The sequence below is a fragment of the Paramisgurnus dabryanus genome, chromosome 2, assembly GCF_030506205.2.
Source record: "Paramisgurnus dabryanus chromosome 2, PD_genome_1.1, whole genome shotgun sequence".
NCBI classification, from domain to species: Eukaryota; Metazoa; Chordata; class Actinopteri; order Cypriniformes; family Cobitidae; genus Paramisgurnus; species Paramisgurnus dabryanus.
In genome coordinates this window covers 23,749,873-23,774,758 of record NC_133338.1, presented here as the reverse complement: position 1 = coordinate 23,774,758, position 24,886 = coordinate 23,749,873, and the positions used below count along the sequence as shown (strand labels likewise).

Genomic DNA, 24,886 nt, shown 5'->3' with positions numbered 1-24,886 from the left:
TAGTAAAATACATTAAAGTAGCCTTCAAAATTCACATGATTCACATGAAAAAACATGGAGGTTGAATTATGACTATAAATTGTATGTTAATCTCAATTCATTTTAATAAAAATTAAATTATTGTAGCAAGTGTATGTTACATTATTCTGATTAACACACTATAATACTTAAAAGTATTTTAAGGTTGGATGATAGAGATTTTATATGCCACCCCAGAGTAACTGCTGGCCCCTGCCTGGCCACCCCTATGAAAAAATCCCTTGGTCTGCCACTGATTAGCAAAACTCAAAAAATACATTATATTATAAATCTTTACCCGGACAAGTGACTTTTGTGCATGGACAAGTGAAACACAAATTTACTTGTCCGAAGGACAAGTTCCTCAAAAAGTTAATGTCAAGCCCTGATAAACATATTACAACAATTTACGATTAACTAAGAATAATAGTAAACTTCATTATTGTTAATATTGTGACTCTTGATGAGTCTTGATGACATATGCAGCTTAGAAATGCGACCTCCGGAAGGCTGCAGACTTAGGATTGAGCTCTGTATCATCGTTTGTTTCAAAGGTTTCGTGTGTTTAAAGTTTTAAGGTTGACAAGTTTGATTAAAATAAATAGCACCTGCACTTTTTTGTACAATTACTTCTATTTATTAGTGTCAACCTTCTATTGTTCATGTTTAACAGCTAACAAAGTTACTCATCTACAGGGGTCTAAAATTAGAAAAAGAGACCTTTAAGACACTTTATTATAACTAATGGTCCTGTGTAGCACATTTTACAGATATTTGTATTAAAATAATACTCTGGTAAAAATAGAAGTACTGATTTAACTTCTTTACTCAAGTAAAAGTATCAAAGTACAGGCTTGGAAATGTATTTAAAGTATAAAATTAAAAGTAGCCATGCCTTTAGTTCTTTATAAGCCATTGCCTACATTTTATTTGGATGTCGGCAAAATAGGCCTTCTTTTGACATGAACATTTGCATGTTGCACATTTAGCTGTTAAAGTTGGGTAAAAATGCAAAACAAAAATAAGTTAAAACATATTTTTTATCATGGTTGTTGATATAGAGAGAGGTGGTGATGGAGCAGTGGACAAGACACTTGCTTTTGATTCCCACTTTACACATCCACCAAATAAGTTGTTATGTGTCATACTGTACAAAAAAGTAGCATGTTGCACATCTAGCTGTAAAATGAATTAAAATGTGTTTTTTTGTTCAAATAAGTTGTTATGGGTCCTACTTTACTATCCGTATAGATCCGCCACCAGTTTGATTGGCGTGTGTGTGTGGGGGGGTCTCAATATATTTTCCTGCTTTTTTGTCCTTAGCCAATCACATGCCTGATATTATCAGATTGCTTCGCATTAAAATCCTGTTTTTGTCATTAACTCTTTCACCGCCATTGATGAGATATCTTGTCAGTTAAGAGAAAACGCTTCCCCGCTAATGACGAGATTTTCCGTCTTTCCGCAATACCACTATTATCCACCAGCTGGCGAACTTCCGCAACTTATACAACCCGGAAGTAGCGCCTCACGTGAAAGAGAAAGAACATTGTGTGTGTTTTAAAGATCGCTCTGCTTCTGATCTGATATATTGTTTGTTTATATATTTAAAGAAGAACATTTTCTGGAAGGCATTAAACTTTTGTGAAAATCATGAAAAACGCTGGCGCTGGCTGGCAACTTTTTAAAACAAATGCTGGCGGGGAAAGAGTGAAGGGACATCATCTTGTCTCAGTTACAAATTTGACTGGTAAATGATAAAGAATGATTAGCCCTCATATTTATTGCATTGCAATAGTGTAATAGTTGTTATGCTTTAGCTATGATTTGAAATAAGTTAATTTACTGGTTATTTATTTTGCATGTTATCATAAATCTACTCTAGAAGGACTTTCTTTGCGCAAGTCTACCAAAAGTACACTGTAAAAAAAATCCGTAGAAATTACAATGTTATTGCAGCTGGGTTGCCGGTAATTTACCGTAGATTTACATTTATGTTATTTACTGGCAAGAGTTTGTTAAAAGTTAAATAAATTTTAAGTATTAACAAGTCTTTATCTTTACAGAATAAAACTATACAATAACAGCCTCATAAAAAGCATTCTGGGAACCAGAAATCATCATCAACCTTTTTCTGTTTTTTGCTTCAGATTTTGTTTCCCAGAATGTTTTGCTTGATGCTGTTTTTCTAGTTTTACTCTGTAAAGGCAAAGACTTGTAAATGTTTAATTTTCATTTAACTTTGAACAAAATGTTGCCAGTAAAAAACATAAAATTAAATCTACGGTAAATTACCGGCAACCCAGCTGCAGTTTCTACGGAATTTTTTTACAGTGTAACGTTTGGTCCACAAAGCCATTTTTTACGTTGTTACTGCTGAAACGGTCTATAGCTGAGGTAAATAGATGATGTACACTGGCATATGAAACAATTTAGTTAATTTATTTTATGTAATTTACTTAAACCTATTTAAATACTCGACTTTAAGGCCCATAAAATTGAGCCTGTGTGTAATTGATGGCTGAGGAAACCATACAACAGCAAACTCATCCATCAATTACAATTCTGTAAAGGTCTTGCTAGAGAGTGCAGGTTTAAAATGCCCAAATTATAATTTAGAACATCCAAAACTACATGGCGGGCTGTAAATAACAACAGTACTTTTGACATTATATAACTCCACTGTCTGTAATTGTGAAACATATGTTTTTCTTTATAAAAATAGTTTTTCCTTTATGATGATTGATTATTTCACTTGAGGAAGATCATTCTGAACCTACAATTTCACAGAGAGCTGACCTTATAGTTTAATTTATTTTAATTGTTGTGATTTTTTCTTGATTTAATGCATTGAGAGCAAACCAGGAAAGTGTCAAACATATTGCGCTTCTGAGACTTCATAGTGAATGAATTAAAACGCATATAAAGAAAATCCATAAAACACTTCTGAGCCAAATATAATCGCACATAGTCACAACAAATGCCAAATACAACACAAGTCAATATTATAAATGTATTCTAAAACCATTAGCTCTGGATCTTATCTTCATATGAGAGCAGTCACTGAAATATCTGAAATATCTAGAAACTCACAGATGCATCTAGGTAAGAAAACAATGATTCATATGAGCTTAGATCTTTTCCACACTGCTGTCCATGAAGCACACAGGTTTCTCGACCTGTGTAATATCACAGTAATAGCAGCACAGAGATGACAGTGAGGAAGCTATTTTCAGTAAGTTGCTGTTGACAGTCACTTACAGGGCTTCTCCTCCTGTGGTATGCTTTACCCTCCCCCCCAACACACATGAACACATCAGTCACACACAACAACTGCATATTCAGAACTTACAGCACCCCAAACACACATAAATACATATCATTTAATACAAGTATCACTTACAGTATTGTGGGTAAAACCGGTCAGTTTTTTCTTTGAATGGTAAATTGTGGATTTGTGGCCTTAACTGTGAGGTATTTTAAGTAAGACTCTTGGGAAGCTTGTACAGGGCTGCCAATTTCTACAATTATTATCATACTTCACAGGCACATATTAAGCATCTTTACATAACATTTATACAGACGTTCGTTCTCTTGTACTTGACAGCGCTTTCAAATAAAAAGAACCATCAGCCTGATCTCACAAGAAATCATACATATTTTACAAGTTGGCTAATTTGTATCTATTCATTTGAAGTTAATCATGCAAAATCGTACAATTCTCATGAAGAAAAACAACAACGAAACCGCCCAACATCACAGGGGTCAAGGCAAATCGTACCAAAACGTACGAATTTGGTTGTAGGAATTAATACGAATTAGCCAACTCGTAAAATATGTACGAATTCTCGTGAGTTAGCGTTGGAACTTTACAGTCTTTTAGAAATGTGTAAATACATAAAATTAAGGCAGTTCAATTTCATCTACAAAAAATAAACAGCATTAAGATTTCGATTTTTACAAATTTTTATTAATACAACAAGCTTTTTTGTCAGTATTTTTGTTATTTTTAAGTAAGGACCAAATCATTTATAGCCTTGGAAAGTTGTGATTTTCCTGAGATGATATAAAGGTGCAATATGGGACTTTTATTATCTAGTTGTGAGACAGTGAATTGACATCCAACTGTTCAGCTCACCCCTCCTTTTGAAATGCATATCGAAGCTATGGTAGCTGACACAGGACAGGTAATCGTCTGAGGCACAGTAGTAACAAAGCGTGATCTATAAAGCAGTATGTTCATTTAGGGCCAGTGTTGGGAACGTTACTTAAAAAAAGTAATTAGTTATAGTTACTCACTACTTGTTCCAAAAAGTAACTGAGTTAGTAACTGAATTACTCTATAATAAAAGTAACTCGTTACCAGGGAAAGTAACTATTTGCGTTACGGTTAAAAAAAAGTTGCTATATGTCAAAGAATTTGTATTTTTTTAGCAGTTTTCACATGTCAGTTGAAATGAGTAGAACAGACAGGTGTTCATACATAACTTTCCATATTTATTGCACGTCAACAGACAGCAAGAGTTTTATCCTACACTTCAAGTATTACCTTTGTAAGAAAAGTAAACAAGTTACACCATATAAAGTGCATTTAACTTCAGCAAACTAAATTAAATCAAACTCTCTCAACCTGAGACAACTGGTCAAGTAAACAACCTGTACTTCAAAGTGTTTTGTTCACAAAAAGTTAACTTTTAAACAACAAAAAGTGTGTTTGCTCTGTAGTCGTATTCTTAATTAAATAAATCAAACTCCCAATGTCAGACAACTGGTCTGGTAGACATTCTGTACTTCAGGTATTTTCTTCAAAAGTAAACAGTTAAATAATATAACTGTAGCAAATTAAATAAATCAAACTAACAACCTGAAATAAATAGTCTGGAAGACATAGGCTGCTGTATTTCGTTTTCTTCATTAAAAAAGTAAACAGTTTAACAATATGATTCATTAAATTAGAGTTGCTTACAACGGATGTCGACAAAGTCTTCGCTCCCGGACATAATGTACACATTACATGCACATTTATGCCAACTTTTCATCGCATTGCTTCTCCTGACTCGCCATCTCTTCTGCTGCCGCGAATCTCTGTTTAGCTGTTGCGTGTGTGTGGGTAAATTCCAAATGCCGTTTGTGCGCCCTTGAAGGGCACTTCGCGAAGGGGATGTAAAATCCAAATAAACAGAAAAAGACGCTGTATTTTATCACCAAGTGTATTTTAATTAGCCACACTATCAGACAACATTGCGCAACTTTATCTAGAGTTTATACATCAAGAGATATGATCTTCGAAGGGAATAGGGCATAGTGATCATCACTTTCGATTGGAATTCGCCCTGTGTGTGTGTGTGTGTGTGTGTGTGTGTGTGTGTGTGTGTGTGTGTGTCGCCGCAGGCGCGTGCGCTGGCATGTGTATAACAACACTGGCTCTGATTGGCTACCATGAAACACATTACTCTGCCTTAGCCAATCATAATCGCTTATCTCGTTATTAACCTACCTCCTCACTAGCTGTGTGACCCAGGGTTGCGTTTGGATCACACAGGTTAAGTCAGTGCATAGTAACGCACCGCATTTAACGTCCGGTAACGTTAACGGCGTTGTAACGGCGGGAAAAGTAATTAATTAGAATAGCCCGTTACTGAAAAATGAACGTCGTTACGTAACGCCGTTCTTTTAAACGGCGTTATTCCAAACACTGTTTAGGGCTACTGTAGAAACATGACGGCACAAAATAGCGACTTCCATGTAAGGGGACCCGGCCCGCTGCTCATTCTAAGGTAATAAAAAACAATACAGTTTATTTTGAAAGGTCTTTATACACACCTGATAATATATTTATGTATATTAGGAGCGGTTTACATATCGTGTCTTTTGCGCGCTCAAGTTTGTTGTTTTAAATGTAGGCACACTGGAGGCGCGGTCATAATGGAAGCGGCACGGTTGCGACACGCTTGTTTTCCAGCCACGCACCGCATCGAGTTAAAAACATTTAAACTTTTCAGAATGCCGCAAGCGCTCTGCAGGTCATGTGACAAGAACCAACCAACGGCCGCGTTTTCCGCATGGTTTTAGACGGGAAATGTGAACCACCTCTTATATTGCATTTCTGTCAAGAGATGAAAGTGCAACATTTCACATTTAATGGATACAGATTCAATAATAATATATGAAGAGTTTGGTTCCAAAACAAGATAATGTTTTTAACATTTTAGTCGAAACGTGTTTATTATTATGTTATCATGTTTTTATAGTGTTTTATTGTGCTACTTAGATGTATTTTTTAGTTATAAAGGCTTAAATCAAAACAAACCAACTGCAGTTTAATTGATTTTAATTGGACAATCAAAAAAAAAAAAAGATTTTGGAACCAAACTCTTCATATAGAGACTTCAGTGCTTATTTTACAGTTAGTCTATTTTTATTCTGTGCACTATCATACGAAGTAATTTTTTTTAAAGAGAATAAAAGCAAAATTCCTAAAACCACACCCTTAATTTGAAACATCGCCTCTTGCCATTTATGAATCCCACAGCAGGCATATGGTTTCTCAAAACAAAAATAACATCTGTGAGTTCCAGGTAATTCTTAGGATGATAAATTGGGCCTCCACATATGTTGTGCTCCCTCGGTGGCACATGTATGAAGCATGCATATATGTGGTGGTAAAAAAAGCATTGCTTTTCATTTCACATGCTTCAGGTCAGAAACATGTTTGGCCATGACTTTGCATGGCATTGTTGCAGAAGTATACTTAAGTAATTAGTGCTGAAGTAAACAGCAATCTGTTTACCTCAAAATGTAGTCTTTCTTTTCTTTAATATTATCGTAGATTTGTTGGCAGTACAGTACATTAAACTGGTGGTGCTGGTGGTGCAGTCAGGATGAGAACACCCCCACTGCTCTAAATTTGACTCGTACTCTATGCGCCGTCCATTTACCACTAATCACTGTGTTGAAACATTCTGCTGTGTATAAATGTCCAAAGTGAGTAATTTTGTGTGCGTAGATCTCAGAGGGTGTGTAACAGGGTTCTCCTGGAGATGAATGTTGCCGTTAATACCAGGAAAAATCTCTAAGGTTTGTTTTTAGGTAAAAACTAGAAGACAACTGTGGAGACAAAACATTTTGTAGTAATGCAACCTATATGTGACCCTGGATCACAAAATCAGTCAAAAGTCGCACATATATTAATAGCAATAACCAACAATACATTGTATGTGTCAAATGTATCAATTTTCCATGCCAAAAATCATTAGGATATTAAGTCAAGAGCATGTTCCATATAAATTTCCTACCGCAAATATTTAAACATGTATTTATCCTTAGTAAGGACAAGTTCGGTATTTTACACTTAAAGCCCTGTTTTCAGATTGTTTATGATGAAATAGAACGGTTTTGACTGAAATTTTGACATATGCGGCTGCCCCGAGAATTTTGGGGGGTTTGTGTTTCACCTCCCACCTTTACAATGGGTTTAATAGTGCACTGGAACAATCCTTCCTCAAAGACGTGAAACTCACCGAGTGGTCAGGGGTGTTCACTGATATGCTCACACAAAAATCACTGCAAAATACGCATTCCAACAGGTTTTATCGTAGTTTTTGTCAACTCCATTGACTTGTATTAGTTGTGCTGTGATGTACGGTATTACTCCGCGCCGGGAACTTTGTTTCTATTCTTGCAATTGGCAAGTGTCTATTATTCAAGCTCTAAGCGGAAGAATGTACGGGTGTGAGGCGTTTGGAAAAATAGGTCCACAAGTTAACAACGAATGCTAAAACAGCTGTTGGAAAGCATCTGTTGCAGCGATTTTTGTGTGAGCATATCAGTGAACACCCCTGACCACTCGGTGAGTTTCACGTCTTTGTAAACGAAAGTTTAATGCATTTTAGGAAGGATTGTTCAAGTGCACCATTAAACCCATTGCAGAGGTCTGAGCTGAAACACAAACACGCGAAAATTCTCAGGACAGCCGCAAATGTCGAAATTTCAGTCAAAACCATTCTATTTCACCATAAACAATCTGAAAACAGGGCTTTAAGTCTAAAATACCGAACTTGTCCTTTAAATGTGATTTTCTCAATATTTAGTTTTTTGCAACCTTAGATTCCAGATTTCAAATATTGTCCTATATCCTAACAAACATATTTCAATGAAAGCTTATTCATTCACCTTCAGATGATGTCTATATTTTAAAAAAATCACCCTTAAAAGTTTTGTAGTCCAGGGTCATATATGACTGTAACGATGTTCATTGATTTACATTTATGCATTTGGCTGTCATTATCAGTATGTGCGTTCTTTGTGAATCAAACCCATGACCCTTGTGTTGCCAACACAATGATCTACAATAGAGCAAACTGAAATGCAGTCTCTGAACACAACATTTTTAAGTGGATACTGTTTACCGTCACTTTATTGATGACATGGTTTATGCCACTTTAGCTACTGTAGGATAAGCAGCAATAAAACCATCAGATGGCTTTTAACATAAGTATATTGTACTGGTGTTCCTGCTAAGGAATCCTGAAGGTTGGATCAAGAACAGTTGATTCTTTTCTTACCATCATGTCACATTTATTGCATTTTGCCTGCACATGTGTGTCCCAGTCAATAAAGTCCCAGTTCACCAAAAGGAGATCTTGAGAAAAGTCTTAATGAACTGGAATGACCTTAAATTTTCCACTGAAGATGCAACAGATGTTTTCTTCAGTAGATGGTTTGTATGTCTTTGATTTGAATCACTTACATAACTTACTGGGTCGACTATGCAATAGTGTCAAAGACATATTATTTAATCCACGAATTATTGTTTCCTTTGGGTTAAGGGTCATCTTATAAAGTTATTGGCCATTTACTTATGCCAGAGTTTGCTTGCATTTGGCACTGAACTAAGGAGCACTCTAAAAAATACTGGGTTGTTTTAAACCCAGGGCTGGGTCACTATTGGACAGAACACATTGCTGGGTTAAAATGACCCAACTGCTGGGTTATTGTCAATCAACCATGTTGAAATTTATTTTAAACCAGCAATGTGTTCTGTCCAATAGTGACCCAGCCCTGGGTTAAAAACAACCCAGCATTTTTTAGAGTGTATTAAAGAGCACCTATTACATTGCTAAAAACAGCATTATTTTTGTGTATTTGGTATAATGGTGCAAAAAATACATTATTGTTGCTCCTCTAAGACTCCCTGAAACGCATGGATTTTGTTCAAAGCTCATCGTTCTGAAAAGCGTTGTGCCTCCGATTGGCCAGTTAACCAGTACGTTGTGATTGGCCTGAATACCTCTGATGTCAGCCGGAAATGTGACGCTCGTTACCGTATTTGGAAGATTAGCTCGCAATGCAATACTGACAGGAGTTAAAGAACACCTATTGTCCGATTCACGATTTTAAAATTTCCTTTTGTGTAAGTTTGTATTAGTACATTTTTATGATATGCAAAAGGTACAAACCCAAAGGTAAACGATGACGCAAGTTATCGTTTCCAACATAAATCTCTTTTCTTGAACTTTAACAAACACACGGATTGTAGGCAACAGTTTACTTCCTGGGATTGGTGATGTAGACAGGACCAACATTATCATAATTCCTCCCGTTTCGGACTCACAGCCTGTAAGTTAACTCCTGTTAGCATTGCATTGTGACCGAATCTTTCAAACATGGCAGGGAGCGTCACATTTCCGGCTGACATCAGAGATATTCAGGCCAATCACAACGTACAGATTAGCTGGCCAATCAGGGACACAGAGCTTTTCAAATCCGTGCGTTTCAGGAAGAGAGTAAAATCTGGCGCTACAGTATGTGGAAAATAATGTGTTTTTTAACCATAAACCACTCAAACACATTGTATTATACCAAATACACAAAATAATGTTGTTTTTTAGCAATGAAATAGGTGCTCTTCATCGTCTTTACTACTTTGTCAATACGAGCCGAATCTGATCAAGAAAATGCAGATGTCCAAGTTGATCGATCAACTTTGTCAGCGCGGCTTGAGCAGGACGTAACAGATTGGTAAGGTAAGAATTACTAAAACATTAAAACCATGTCTGCATTTGTGATCGTAGAAATGGCAAACAACAAGCGCTACTCTGCACTGCTCAAAACTTGCGTTTGAATCATGGTTTAGTCATAAGTAAATCTTTAAATATGAAAACATACACTACTTACAGGAGTAAGCGGGCCAAATTATAATAATGACCGTCGTTTCCACGTCAACCGGCCCAGGAAATAAACTGGTGCCTACAATCCGTGTGTTTGTTGTTGTAGTCCAAGAAAGAGATTTACGTTGGAAACGATAACTCGAGTCATTGTTTACTTTAGGATTTGTACCTTTGCATATCGTTAACATGTACTAACACACACTTACACACCAAAGGAAATGGAAAATGGTGAATCAGATAATCAATGCTTTTTAATTTGGACCTTGGTTTTATTTTCTCCACGCACTGTGCACCCTACCACTTTACTGCTCTTCTGTCCCTTGTGTATCCGATGGTTTGATTTAATCAGTATTATAAACTCATTTCTGGTTAACCTAAGCTGTAAGACAACACAACACTATTACAAACAATCTTATCCTCCAACACAACTTATTGTAATGCAACAGGCATGTCATAGATGTCCTTAAGTCTTTAAGCATTGGTTGGTTTATTATAAATCATGTTGCCTCTTCAGACCAACTGGCTCTTATCTGCCTGTCTGCAGACATATCTGTGGCTTCCAGGCTGGTTAAAAGGCATTCCTGGCTGTCTTATCATGGTTTGTGCAGTACAGTCTGTCTTTAATAAGGATCTCCCTAATCATTCTTAATTAATAACACAAATGCAGCCTTAGGAAGAGCCAGCGTTACATTGTAGAAACTGAATTTTCCTTTTTGAGTCCAGACTCAAGACCAAAGAAATGCAGCCCATAATTCCATTTTTATCACAGACAGGATTTTACAGACAAGGTAACAGTTGTAGTAAATTCCAAGCTTATAAAAAATCATCTGTATTACATCTGTCTTAGGTTTTTATGTATTTGTCTCAGGTTTTTGTTTATTTCTCAGCTTTAATGTTTCGTTGCACAGCACATTTTAAGGGCCTGCATGCAGACAGATGTTTTTTAAAGAGACACTATGAAATATTTGGACACATTGATCTGTCTAGACTTGACGACGGTCAGGTTCCTGCAGTCTGTGTTTCAAAAGCCCTGTTGAGTGGTCATGTAGGAGGAAGTGGGGGTCGTGTGGAGGGAGAAATAAAGCAGGAGAGAGAGAGAGAGAATGTGAGCAATTAAAAATCTTTTCTTTCCCCTTTAATAATACCCACATAAGACAAATAGTCTGCTTTCAAATGTATGAGAAGCCCAGCTGGGAACCTAAATCCTACTTGCGACAAGCTTTCACTGGAAATAGGAAATTTCTAATCCATATCGCATTCATTTGGTCAAGGCCTTAAATGCAATGACTCCCTATGGAGGTTAATCAGAAACACAGAGAAGGAGAAGAATATTTTATGGAGAGCAAGCTGTTCTCTGGTTTGGCAAATAGACAGAAAGCAGGGTGAGGGATCTGGCAACACAGGATACCCACTTAGTCTTACCAAACACTGAGGTTGGAGGGAGAAGGACCTGACTGTTTTAGAGATATTACACGAAAACAGAAAGCCTGCACAAACAATTCCACGTGTCCAGAAAAGGGAATAGGGAACCACTGGTGTTTATTAAAATCAGGTTTGTTGGAGTTGGAAAAACAACCTATTTTAGGTAAAGGAAAGCAGATTGCGGTTAAACCCAGGACAACATGTCATAAAATACATGAAAAAGAGAGAGTCTCAGATATATTGGATTTGGATTGGATTCTGCGTAACTAAAATCTGTTTCTCAATCGGTGCACTTTGTGGATGTGCTTTTGACCGCTGCAGTTTTGAAAGACTGAAAATGTGTCTACTAAAAGCTTCCAGACCTGAATGTCACGAAATATTACAGTTTGACTGGGATGCCAATTAATTGCATATGAACAAAAGGAATTTCCTACTGTGCTTCCATAACAACTTAATACATTTGCAGATCCTGCTTAGTGAAGCCATTTATCAAAGCACAGCTGTCATTTAAGACAAGAAAAATATATATAAATATTTCATAAATATTTGAAACGAAAAGGGACCTGATTATGCAAGAGGGAATAAATCATTTTTCACTAATTCCTTGCATTAATTATGAAACTGTAAAAAGTTTGTAAACACGGCGGCGTCTCAAGAAATATCTGCTTACACGCGAAACCGATATAAATCGATGTAGTATACATGCCAGACCAGTATGTGGTGCTGTCATTTTGCCATAGAGATACACTAAAAATGGAGTAGACGACTTGGAGCTTTTGCTTTAGTAAAGGCTCACTACATAAACAAAAGCATGTAGTCTGCCATTGCTGTTATTATTGCTTTTACGTGACATAGCGTTGTCTGACTAGGGTCGAGACGCGGAGTGATGACATCATCGTATCACAAAATATATGAATTGTCTGTACACACGAAATCACAAAATTTAACGCCGATATACAACATTTTTATGTATACCCAGAGCCGGCGCCAGACCATAACTAACAGGGGGGCACTTGGCTTCCAACGGGGGGGCACGCAATAGCAACAATAACTTGCAAAAACAAGACATTAAAACAACAAATACAGCAAGCACACACTCATACAACTGGTACAGACTGTCAGCTCATTTCCCGTATAAAGTGCAAAAGACCACAAACTATGCGCAAAACTATTGAACTTCGACCGCGGCGCTTTGTTCGATGCAACAACGAACCGCCCTCGCGCGGCGCAAGCCATTGAAATGAATGGGTTTCATAGCGCAGAGCGCAGCCCACACCGCGTCCTAGCTTTAAAAAAGCTGCTTTACCATAATCATGTCGTAACAACGCTAACTTACCTTTAAAATAGCTGAAGACGGCATGTATGAACAATAAACTTCCTTAAAACAGTGTCTTGTAGATTTGTAAATTCCACCTCGACCTCTAATCTCTGAGTTTGAGCCAGTTTGGGTTTGCATGAAGATGAAGCAGGCGGTGCTGGTTCGTTCTAAATGTTCTAATATCCATATTTTACACAATCCATAAAATGCCGCGAAAAAACACGTTGCTAGTATTAAGTCATTAAGACGTAAGACGGGCGAGACGCGGCAATACATCCAATCAGAGAAACTGGTCTCTTTTAATTAAAGAAAACATATATCAACTATATTTCCTCATTTGATTACATTACAAGTCATGAAACATTCAATGTTTAATTTATTTTAATTATTCTTAATATATTTAATTAATAAAAAACTTTGTAGGGAGGCACAACAACCTGTTTGGGGGGGCACTGCCGGCGAATGCCCCCCCTTGACGCCGGCCCTGTGTATACCGCTAAACGCTCCTCCGTGTGGACGGGCTCTGAGACGAAAAAAGTTAATTTGCAAGATATGACTTTGATATATTTTCCTTTTGTATGGATCCTAAAGTTCTCGGGTACTTTACCACCATCAAACTTATCTTTCCCTATCCAAAATATCAAGGAGAAGTTTTCCTCTCAATGGAAAGTTTACAGGGCACATTGTAACTAAATGGTTATCCAAAACCGCTCACAGTGCATTCAAAGTATAGATTTTATCAGAATGCGTGTTTCCTGGGATCAAACCCACAACCTTTTGTGTTGCTAATGCAGTGCTCTACTAAGCCACAGTTTGTGCCAAGCTTGTTTGTGCAAGCTTGGACCAACAAAAGAATTTATGCTGTTCTTGTCATCAGGGTAGCCCCACATCCTTTATACCTTATGCATCCATCTTCATTTTGACTTTACGGTTCCTTTTAGTCCTGTCTATGTCTCAGCAGCTCTCTATTCAATAATTTGCTTAGAAAAATTAAAGAACAGTGAAGAAAATTTACTACATTGAGGATTAATCAAAGTCTAAGTATTCATTAACTGACACTAGATGGTAGTTAGGACTGGTAATATCAGTCAACACACCGTAGAGACACTATTCTTCTCCTGCTCAGTTATCTCCGTGTATCTCCATCCATCATCTTTCACACTTCCTAAGTCCTCATTCCTAAGTCCTCAAATTCTTTCTCGCACGCTCGCACTTGAACACACAAACATGATTACACAGCTGCCCTTACCGCTGCACGCTGAAAGGCCCCCCTGGTGTAGGTGCCACCTCCTCTGTAGGTGATGGCAGGGATCTCTTTGTTGAAAAGAGAGCACTTGTGCTGGTGGGCTTTGGGTGCGGACACGTAGTCCACTCTCGTAACCACATGGTTCCTGGAACTAAATGTCACGAGCGCCACACGTGTTGCCTCTGGAGCCACCGGAAAATCTGACAGCATCTTCCGTACGAAGCGCAGCTCGCTCCCAAAGTTTGAAGCTCCTACGCTCGAAGACTCGTCCACCAGAAAGACCAGATCCAGACGACCACCCCGCTCCCGAAGAAGACGCACGTTACGTCTGAAGACCTGGCCCAGACGTGCCACTTTGCTCTCTGCGCTCTCCGACAGGTTTTCCCGGGTTTGGGCTGTTTGACGCAGTGCCTGGAGGGATTGCTGCTGAGCCTGGACTGACCGGCTGGTACAACCAGACCAGAACAGGAGCCAGAATGTAAAAGTCAGTTTAAGTAGCACCATTATTACACCACCGACAAAGAAGTCCAATAGCAGTTAGAAATTTGATGCAATATCAGTAGAAGTTTGATGCAGAAGTCCTCCTGTTTCTCTTCTCTGTTACTTTTCCAGACGTGGTGAGGATTCTATCTCTCCGCTTTTCTCTGGCTCATCTGGGAAGCTCCTGCATCTCAACCGCTCTCCAAATGCTTCTCCCCTCGCTCTCAAAATCATTTAAAGCCAAGACTGAGACTGAGTGAAGAAAAGTTCATGAGACCGAGAGACTGAGAGGTTGTGCGTGCTGGTGCAAGACTAAGAGAGGGAATGAGAAGGACGAGCGAGTGAGAGCAGCGGCGGAGGAAAAAGGGGGTAGTCAGAGGCGTGAGTGTCTCTCTCTTTTCCCTTTTCTTCTCATCATGCTCTCTTCGTTTTCCCCATGTGTTCTCGACCCCCACTCTTACTTTTCCTCTGGAGTCCTCGAGTAAAATTGTGTGTCATTGAAACGCTCTAGACTGCATGTCGGCCAATGCCTTTGTGAGAAAGCGAGTCTGTGTGTGTGAGAGAGAGACGTTTGTCTCTCAGCCTGTCAACATGCCCAAAGAAAACATCAGCACGGGCCTGTTGATCAATTCCATATGTCTGGCACTCGTCAGCTCTCGGACGAGCACTCTCATCACACCATCGAGCAGATACCGAGAGAGCCATCTGCTATTCGGGGTTATAGATGTAGACAAAACAGGCATGAAATGGACACCAAAAATGGAGCTCACTGGACAAGCAGAGTTGTTAACAGGTTTAAATGAGCCGAGCTGTTATATTAAGGGGAGACTTATTACAGAAGTGTTTTGTAAGATCAGCATTGCCTGCGGGCTTTATTGCTTCCTCTTGTTTTCTCTCGGGGGTCTTGTGGAAAGAGAAATCTGAAGGAGGATCTGACCCCCCCTCTACATTTCTACTCTCCCTCTTTAATTCTTTCCCCACTTTCTTTAGTGATTTTATCAGTAGCCAAAACAAGGTCTCAAAGCTTTAAGACGTTTTAGCTGGCCTTGCAGAGAGTATTTTGAGTATTTCGAATTTTGACCCAGCGGTCATAGTTTTTGACAGGACTAGAGGGATTATTATCATTATTATAAGGTTATTATTATTATTTCTAATATTGTGAAATTATAGTACAGGCAGCTACTGACTCCTAACTGAAAGAGCACAGCCTATAAATCTAACTTTGAAGTTTACAATGTGGGAAGGGTTGCATTTGAGAACAGTGTTAAAGGTGCCATAGAATAAAAACTGTACCTAGGCATAGATTAATAATAAGAGGTCAGTATATGGTAATGACATATCGTGAGCCTCAAACCATTGTTTTCCCATTTTAATGTAAACCTTGTGCTCGCAAAAGACTGTTTTAACATAACATGTATGCCCCAAACATTAAACTACATATTGCAAAAAAAAAAAATGTGATTGCTGAGTTAGCGCTACATGCTAATTGATGCTATATGCTAGCTTTAAGCTGAAGTTCTACTATTGACAGTTACGTTTTGCAGGACCATACTGAAAAAAACCTTACCACTCAGAAACCTTTAATAACAATCTCCAAACAATTAATTGTTCCTCAAAATCTGTATTTTCATCTGATACAGACTCAAACATATAAGGTCTGTTTACTAATGTGAGATACTGGCATGAGCCTCAGAGCAGAGCTCATCATTATTATTCATGACCCTTTCAATTAGGGCAAAAATAGACCATTTCACTCAAAGGACAAATCCTAAGGTTGTAAATGGACATGTAACAACGTTTCAGGATAATTTTTGCACTTAAGAAAAGTTACATACCTTCTATGTAGATATCAGAGAATAATTTTATTATTTCAATGTATTCTTTGGCACCTTTTAAGTTCTCCAGTGCTTGGCCTTCCATTATCATAAAGAGACACACATTGTATAATTATATTTTCAAATCAGTTATTCATGTGCATTCAAATAGTTTGAAACATATTTTTGTTTTCGGTTTTTTATTATCACTCCTTCACTGACTCCCTTTTTGAAATGAGCATTAAATGAGCATGCTACTGTCATTTGGGAAATTTTAACTTCTTGCACAGACACACACCATTGACCATTGCATGCAATATATCTACCCTCTGATCTGTAAATCAATGTCATGTATGTCTATTAATATGCATGACCAAACAAACGGATGAGCAATAAAATAATTAATATGCAATATTATAATATAATTTTCTGATTATATTATGATGTCTTAATGTTATTTAGAAAGGTAACAAAAAAAACTTATTTTAGTTTTTTGGGATAGCAATGTAAAAATCCTTTATCTCTTAGTTATTTGGCATAGCAAAGTGTCTTATGTAAAATGTAAAAACTGTACAACAGTGCCCTCAACAGGAAGGTTTCTCTCATTTAATTGTGATTGATGTACTTATAGATGGCCTGTGTTTATCCTAACCTTTACCCCTGCAGAAACACTGAACAGGAAAAATCATCACAAATGCATTGCTTGATAATTATTACATATCAAGTATTATGAAAAATATGTGTTAAAGCAGGTTGTGGTCTTGACAAACCTCAATACTTTTGGGCAAATCACACATACCACCTTCTGTGTGATGCTGGTGAAATATTTTGTGGTCCATTCTGTGTTAAAACATGAGACATTCAAACCAAGTTTATCTTTTATTTTGTTGCAGTGCTTTTTTATCACTCATTCACAAGTCAGTAAAGCACCAGTCAAATGTATATGCGCTCTTTGGCTCCCCCTGCAGCTGATGGCGCCCTAGACAACCATCTAGTTTGCCTATGCCTATAAATGGCCCTTGCTTGAGTAATGGGCTCCCAACTGTTACACTTTATAAGCTTTTTCTAATGTATCTCGGAACAAACAGATGAGCACATTTGCATATAGCTTTCATGCTTAATTGTCAATTTTTTTTGCATATTTTAACATTTTTGCAGCACCTACAGTCAGGGACAAAAAATCGGCCATGGCATTTTGTCCCAGCCCGGCCCACTACATATCATGACAAATACCACCCATCTTTGTGCAACCTTGACTATCTATACCAGCTCAAAGCCAGATAATGATTAAGTAGAAAAGTATAGGAGCTGACAAGTGACATTAGAATAATATAATGCAAACACTGTAAAAGGGTTTGCTGGTTTTAAAAATCTGCTTATGCACAATGTGTATACTAGCCATTCTGACCACCTTATGATAACACTGAGACCCGATAAATGTTACAATATAGCAGAGCCATAAGTTTAATTACAATGTGTGCAGAATTATTTGGTACATCTATTTTGATCACTTTTTTGAACACCTTTATCAATTCCAATCACAGCAATCTTAAAAACTACCATTAATTTTGTATATATATTTTCCTTTCATTCTATTTTTTTGTGACCCTGCTGCCCCAATCAGAATTTCTTGTCTAATGGTTACACCTCAATTTTGCAATTTCTATAGCATGGCGTCTTTCTCCATAGATATTTCATAATGAATTTTCCAGTGTGTGTTAAACCTTTTTTGGCCCATTTATATGGCCCTTTTTTGGCCCATTTATTGTGTGATGTAGAACAGTTTCATTGAAATATGCCAAATAAATGAAAATAAATGAATTATCCACCACAACAGTAAAGTTTTAACAAATTTGTATCTAATAAATCGGGGATAATATAACAATGCTCACCCCCCCCAAATCATACAGTATAGACAGAGAGTGTATCCAAAGTGTAAAATGCCAAAAAGGTTCAGACAGAATACATGCCAGGTAAAAACAAATTTTTGGTATGTTTACTACAAATTTAATGCACAAAACAGTACATTTACTAAGTGTACTTAAAGTGTATTTTAGTGCACTTTTTATTCGCCTGGGACAGCATTTGTTAACTCTTAACACCTTACTAATTTTCAAACCCTGGCTGTGGCCATGCTTCCTAGTCTGTAACTCTCTGTTACTTCTGGACTCTTTGAAGATCCTCTTTCAGAAGCTCTGATTGGTCATGACTAACTATAACTACAAGCTTCAGTTTAACATACGGATTGACCAGAACCACATTTGCAAGCACAACAGAGGCCAGCTAGTGTGTTAAAGCTATGCAGTGTGTAAGGGGATGATTACACAACCGTTTTTACCTAAAAACTAAAAATATGGCCCGGAATATGACAGAACATAACTTTGAAAACTGGTTGCAAGTTTTTGAGAGATATTATTGTGTCTGTGTAAACAACAAAAATGAAAATTGTGAATATGGTGATGTTACACACATGCGTATTACCTGTTCAGACATTGTGTGACACTGCCAACTACTGGCCTAGCATGCATAATGCAGCAATTTAGTCATTTTTACAGATCAGTGTGAATAGGGATTTCTATGACAACATTGTAGTCTCTACATGAAACTTTTCAAAAGCTCAAATGAAAATGAAACCATCAATTTGAGTCCTGCTCGAAGTGGCTTCAGGCAGGACTGGTTACACAAGCACTTCAAGCAAACTTCAATAGAACGTTTCATATAAATGGATATCATTGAATCTTTATCATTAGACTACAAGCAGTAAAGTGAAAAAGTGAGCCCACAGCTTAAAAATATATAAACATTCATTTGTCTTCGAAATGCTCAACAAAGTGTGTTCATTATCGGGGTGGATAATATGTGTTTTAAAGGTACATCGAAATTTTATGATGTGTTATGCTAATATTTTGCAGATATGTCAACCAGTTTGCTGAATTATGTCGTAATTTAGACATTGGTTCATTTAATAAGTTTAGATTTGGAGACGGGAATGAGTGAAGAACTTTAATAGGAACACATTATTAATTTACATTACAAAGTATTTATGTTTGCATGATGACCCTATAATAGTTTAGTTATTAAAGCAAAAATATATTGATGTGGAAATGACAATTTACTATAGTAGGCCTGTAGTACTTAATTAACTGTTACAGTATATTTCTAAGTGTCCATAATGGCTATATGTTAAAGCAAGATCTAGATAATTAAACATGCCTCTTATCTTAAAGGGATAGTTCACCCAAAAATGAAAATGCTCATGTCTACTCATCCTCATGCTGTTCTAAACTTTTTCTGATTAACACAAAAGATTTATAAAAATATCTTCATCATCATTTATCACAATACTTCTATTTGTTTTCCTATGGAAGTGAATGGTTACAATTAGCTATCATTTATCAAAATATCTTCTTTTGTGTTTATCAGAAAAAAGAAATTCATACAGGTTTATACCAACATGAGGATGAGCAAACGATGACAGCATTTTCATTTTTGGGTGAACTATCCCTTTAAAATTAATTTTGGGGCAGTAACCAAATCTAAAATAAAAAACACACTTATTTAAAGTGTCCTAAAATTAAAATAATACAAGCAGAAATAATTAATGTAAGAGACACCACAGTTTGTACTTCATCATCATATCTCTATGGTCATTGCCTAAATTTGGTGCTGGTACGTGGGGTCTGCAGCAACTGAAATGTAAAAACAATCAATTATAAAATACTGCCATGTTTGTATTTTGTAGGGAGAAAACAAATAGTAAGTCAGTATTTCATCAGTTTTTGAAAACAAAATATTAAATGACTTAAAATTCTAAATGTCCGAAGACTCTGGATCTAGCATACTAAATAAATCCTATCTTGTTTGCCATGACCTATAAAGTGACTTGAAGATGTCATAGATCTTTATGAAATGTATTGGCGCCATCTGCTGCCGAAACGTTCATTGGCATTATTTGTTTAGTCCTGATTGCAATTTGCATGTGTTTTAGTGAGGGTTCAAGGGTTAAAGGGACATTTCACAAGACTTTTTGAGGATATAAAATAAATCTTTGTGAAGTTTTAGCTCAAAATACCATAGGTAGTTTATTATAGCATGTTAAAATTGCCACTTTGTAGGTGTAAGCAAAAATGTGCCATTTTTAGGTGTGTCCTTTTAAATGCAAATGAGCTGATCTCTACACTAAATGGCAATGTCGTGGTTGGATAGTGCAGATTAAACAGCGCTATTATCCCCATTTAACATCACAGGGGGAGACAAATTTCAATGACCTATTTTTTCACATGCTTGCAGAGAATGGTTCACCAAAGCTAAGTTACTGGGTTGATTTTTTTCACATTTTTAAGGTTGATAGAAGCACCGGGAACCCTATTATAGCACTTATACATGGAAAAGTCAGATTTTCATGATATGTCCCTTTTAAGACTAATGCATAAGCCCACCACACTACTTCTGACACTACATTCTAAATTCAAGTGTTGTCAGAAATTTTGTTAAAGGGACCCTAAACTTTTTTTTGATATTACTGAAAATAGTCCCCTGCTATAGGGGACTATTTTCAGGTAGTGCATAATATCACTACGCCTGCTGCAAGCAATGTTACAGCAGCAAAGTCCTTGATTATTACGCCAGAATAGTTCATAGCCATATCTGTCTAGAAAATCCCAACTTTTAATTTTCTGTCACTCTTACTACACGACGTAACTACAAAAGAGTCAAGGTTAAAATAGGAAAAATTTTGAAACTCTTTGGTTATTTTTGAGCGCGATGCTAATGGTCTAATAAGATTCAAAGTATTACGCTAAGCTATGCTAAAAGCGGTACCGCCAGACCCGGATATCAGCTGAATGGATTCCAAAACAGTAAAAATCAAATGTTTCACTGGAGCTGGAAAATGAGCATATGTTAAAAAAAAGTGGAATGTCCCTTTTAAGGGGTAAAAAAATGTGTCTACTTTCTTGTATATACACCACAGAAACAGTATCTAGATTAACTGTGCCCTAACTATACATTTAAAAACACATTAACATACGTGCTATATACAATAGTTGCGTATTGTAACACAGTGTTTACAAATCTGGTTTGAAGCAGGTACTGCTAGTAACACTGCAGTGGTATTTTTAGCCCAATCGATGCAGTGTGCATATATAATCATAAGAACCGTGGCTGGTTACTGCTGTGACATCATAATACACGTCGACTGAGATGACGTCAGTTGCTCTCTCTCTTTCTCTCTCTCTCTCTCTCTCTCTCTCTCTCTCTCTCTCTCTCTCTCTCTCTCTCTCTCTCTCTCTCTCTCTCTCTATTCAAACAGTGGTTGCCTCAGGACAACAGAGAATAAGGGAATGAAAAGAGCAAAATGTATAGACAGAAAAGGAGAGTAGAATAACAGGGGTTATAAACACATGATCCCGATGAGCTGAGCACGATGAGATGAGTGAAAACAGAGTACACAGAGGGGGGTAGAGAGAGAGAAGTATTTCAGTACAAAAAACAAACCCATGACTTAGGCGTAACTACGTAACTGCCTAAATTTAATGTTACCCAAATGAAACCATGTGAAGCAAAGTACAGTTGTATTCAAATGTGAGAGACAATATTTCTTGAAGCTTTGCTAATATCACATGATGAAAGAGGATGATCAGATTGCTCCTGATGATTATATGTAATTAACACTCTGCTATTGTGTTGATGATGAAAACAATAATCCTCAAAACACTTCCATTGATCACCGAAATTACCAACTTTGATAAGAAAACAAAAGAAAGCCTATCAATCCATGATGAATGTAAATACACTGTTTTCACATACTGTAGTGGGAAATATACGAATGTAAGCAAAGCCACACATAAACATCTTTAAGCCTACAAAGATGCTTTGTTCATGCATAAACACAACATACTTGTGTGCTAAAACAACACAAAAACATATTAACTCACATCAGTCAAACACAAAGACACTCAAGCATGTGAACTGAATGTACAGTCACACAAACACATTTTGATCCATGCAGTCTAAAGGTTCATAATTTAATTATGAGATCCAGAGCTTAAACGTTTGATTTCAGTCTCTCATTTCAATCTTTGACACGGCCTTACTCGGTCAATGTTAAAGAAATCAAGGTTATATTTTCACAGAATGTTGAAGAGGAGAAAACAGTAACTGGGTTTTCACAGGCAGGGTCACATAAATCTAGCTTTTTCCTGTTAAAAATGTTTTCAGTTATTGGGTAAATATCAACGTTCTTGGACATATTTTGCTTTGCAGCACATGTGTTCTCTGTCTATGGTAAACAGACATATCAAATTGCACTTCCTAGAAACACACGCACGCCCCCTCTATTCACCCTTTCGTTGTACCTCTCTTTCTCTCACTCACACACTTTCTATTAATTTCTCCTTTCTTTCGCAGTAAAAAACAGCATTCTTTTTTATAGCATAAGTTAGACTATAAATATTTCAGTTCTTAATTCTTATATCAACACGCAAACATATGAGATGTGCACATGCATACACATACACTGTATAGGGTACACACATACATACACACACACACACACAGGTGGGTGTAAACATGTTAAAGTAGAATATCTGTCCTGTTTTTCATTTCCTCTGTTCAATTACTCCATCCCTCATTCCCCCCACACCTCCTCTAGGAAATTCATCCACATTGTGCAATACTCTGAGACGTTATCCTGTTTGGGCAGCGGTAAATAAGGTGCCTGGGCACCCTTACTAAATCTGGTAAGTGTGGCAGTGCATCCATGAGGTAAACAACAACATGTTCTGTCCCTGCAGTGCCATGTGTTAAGGGTCAGAAACGAAACCCGGTAAGGGCCAGTTATTGCTGTCAATGTAATTTCTAATACTTTATTAGAAAAGCAATGGCAGTTTTATTCTTGTGGTGATTTATCACGATGATATAAGGCATGAAAAAAGGAATATATAAAATGTGACATATGGAATCTCTACTGGTCCTAAATAATAATCTCTAAATGTATCCTCTGATGTTAAAGGGATAGTTCACCCAAAAATAAAAATTCTGTCATCATTTACCCCCCAAGCTGTTTTCAACCTGTTTATATTTCTTTGTTCTGCTGAACACAAAGGAAGATATTTTAAGCAATGTTTGAACCAAACAGTTTCGGAATACCATTGATTTCCATAGTATTTATTTTTCTACTATAGAAGTCAAAGGTGCTCCCGCTTCCTGCTTGATTTATCTTCTTTTGTGTTCAGCAGAACAAAGACATTTTTACAGTTTTGGAACACCATGAGGGTGAGAAAATGCTCAATTTTCATTTTTGGGGGAGCTATTCTTCTAAGACGATGCATATTTGTCTTACGGGGTTTGTTTTTTGAGTTAATATTGTTATTGGTGAGATTTTTTCCAGCCACTGGGCAGTAAGCGGAGCTAAAAGCTCTTCTGGGTATTAATTAACCTCATATCTCTGCAAATCTCTACGCTTTCTACCGCACTCTTATCAGCAAGAAAGAAAAGCGCTTTTGTACAATGTACAAGAATAGACGGCGAGAGACAAAGGGTAATATGGCCATATCAATGTAAGCCATTTCTTTATCAGTGTTTTAAAGGCTGAAGTATTGCTGACGTTTTACAATCTACTGGAGTTTAAACTCATGGGTCTTTCCACCTTACTGCAGCCCTGATCTGCATTTTCCCTCTTTGCATAACCTGATCTCCCCTCTGGGTTCACTCGTTCTAAGAATAGGCTACAAATCGTGTCTGATCCAGTTGCTGATTTTTTGTTTTCAATAAAACTTTGAAAAAAATCTGGAATGAAATGAATAACACACAAGCTTTTCCATTTTATCGGCCAGATCATTCGCATTGTCTCCATCTCTATTTGCACATTATTAATGGCATAGTTTTTTAATTTAGCATGTTACACACTATAGCCTCCAATAGTAATATATCAAACATACATCAGAGGAACTCAGCTGTCTGCTTCCTGTGTACTTCCTCAGGCCCAATGTTAAAGAGCCCACTTACTCACAGAGGATTTGACATCTTTATCTTCCCACTGTCTCGGTGATTAAAGGAGATGATGATGTCAATCCAGATGAGATTGCCTTCCGATGTTGTGGTTGCATTCAGGTAGGAATTTTCAAATGTATTAACAAATCTGATTCAAAGGATGAAAGACATTTAATGATCGATAATTCATAGCTGTACATTCTTCCTGTGCCTTTTCACTTGCTTGTTTTATTACACAAACTATTTTATCCTCTACTTAGTTTTTTAGCTCATTCCCTTTTTTGTCAGTTGGTTTACTGAGCAGACATAGGAGATAGGTGATGAATTTCGGCATACTCAGATCATTAAGCAATACTGATAATAAACTACATTTTGATGTTCAGGTAATATTCTGTTCCGTGCTTTTCTGGAGGGAGGTGCAGACTGT

At 37.1% G+C, this 24,886-nt stretch overlaps 1 protein-coding gene across 3 annotated transcripts in view; it reads right to left on the bottom strand.

Annotated features, from left to right (window-relative positions):
• Positions 1-15,538, bottom strand: part of svep1 (sushi, von Willebrand factor type A, EGF and pentraxin domain containing 1) — a 98,479-nt gene extending 82,941 nt beyond the window's left edge. For 2 of the 3 annotated variants that reach the window (XM_065248702.2, XM_065248703.2), the window contains exon 1: positions 14,177-15,538. In XM_065248702.2, the coding sequence (XP_065104774.1) occupies positions 14,177-14,677 (501 nt within the window). In that variant the 5' untranslated portion in view covers positions 14,678-15,538. The remainder of the gene's footprint in view (positions 1-14,176) is intronic. The other variant, XM_065248704.2, reaches the window with a different exon arrangement.
• Positions 15,539-24,886: the final 9,348 nt, after the last annotated feature.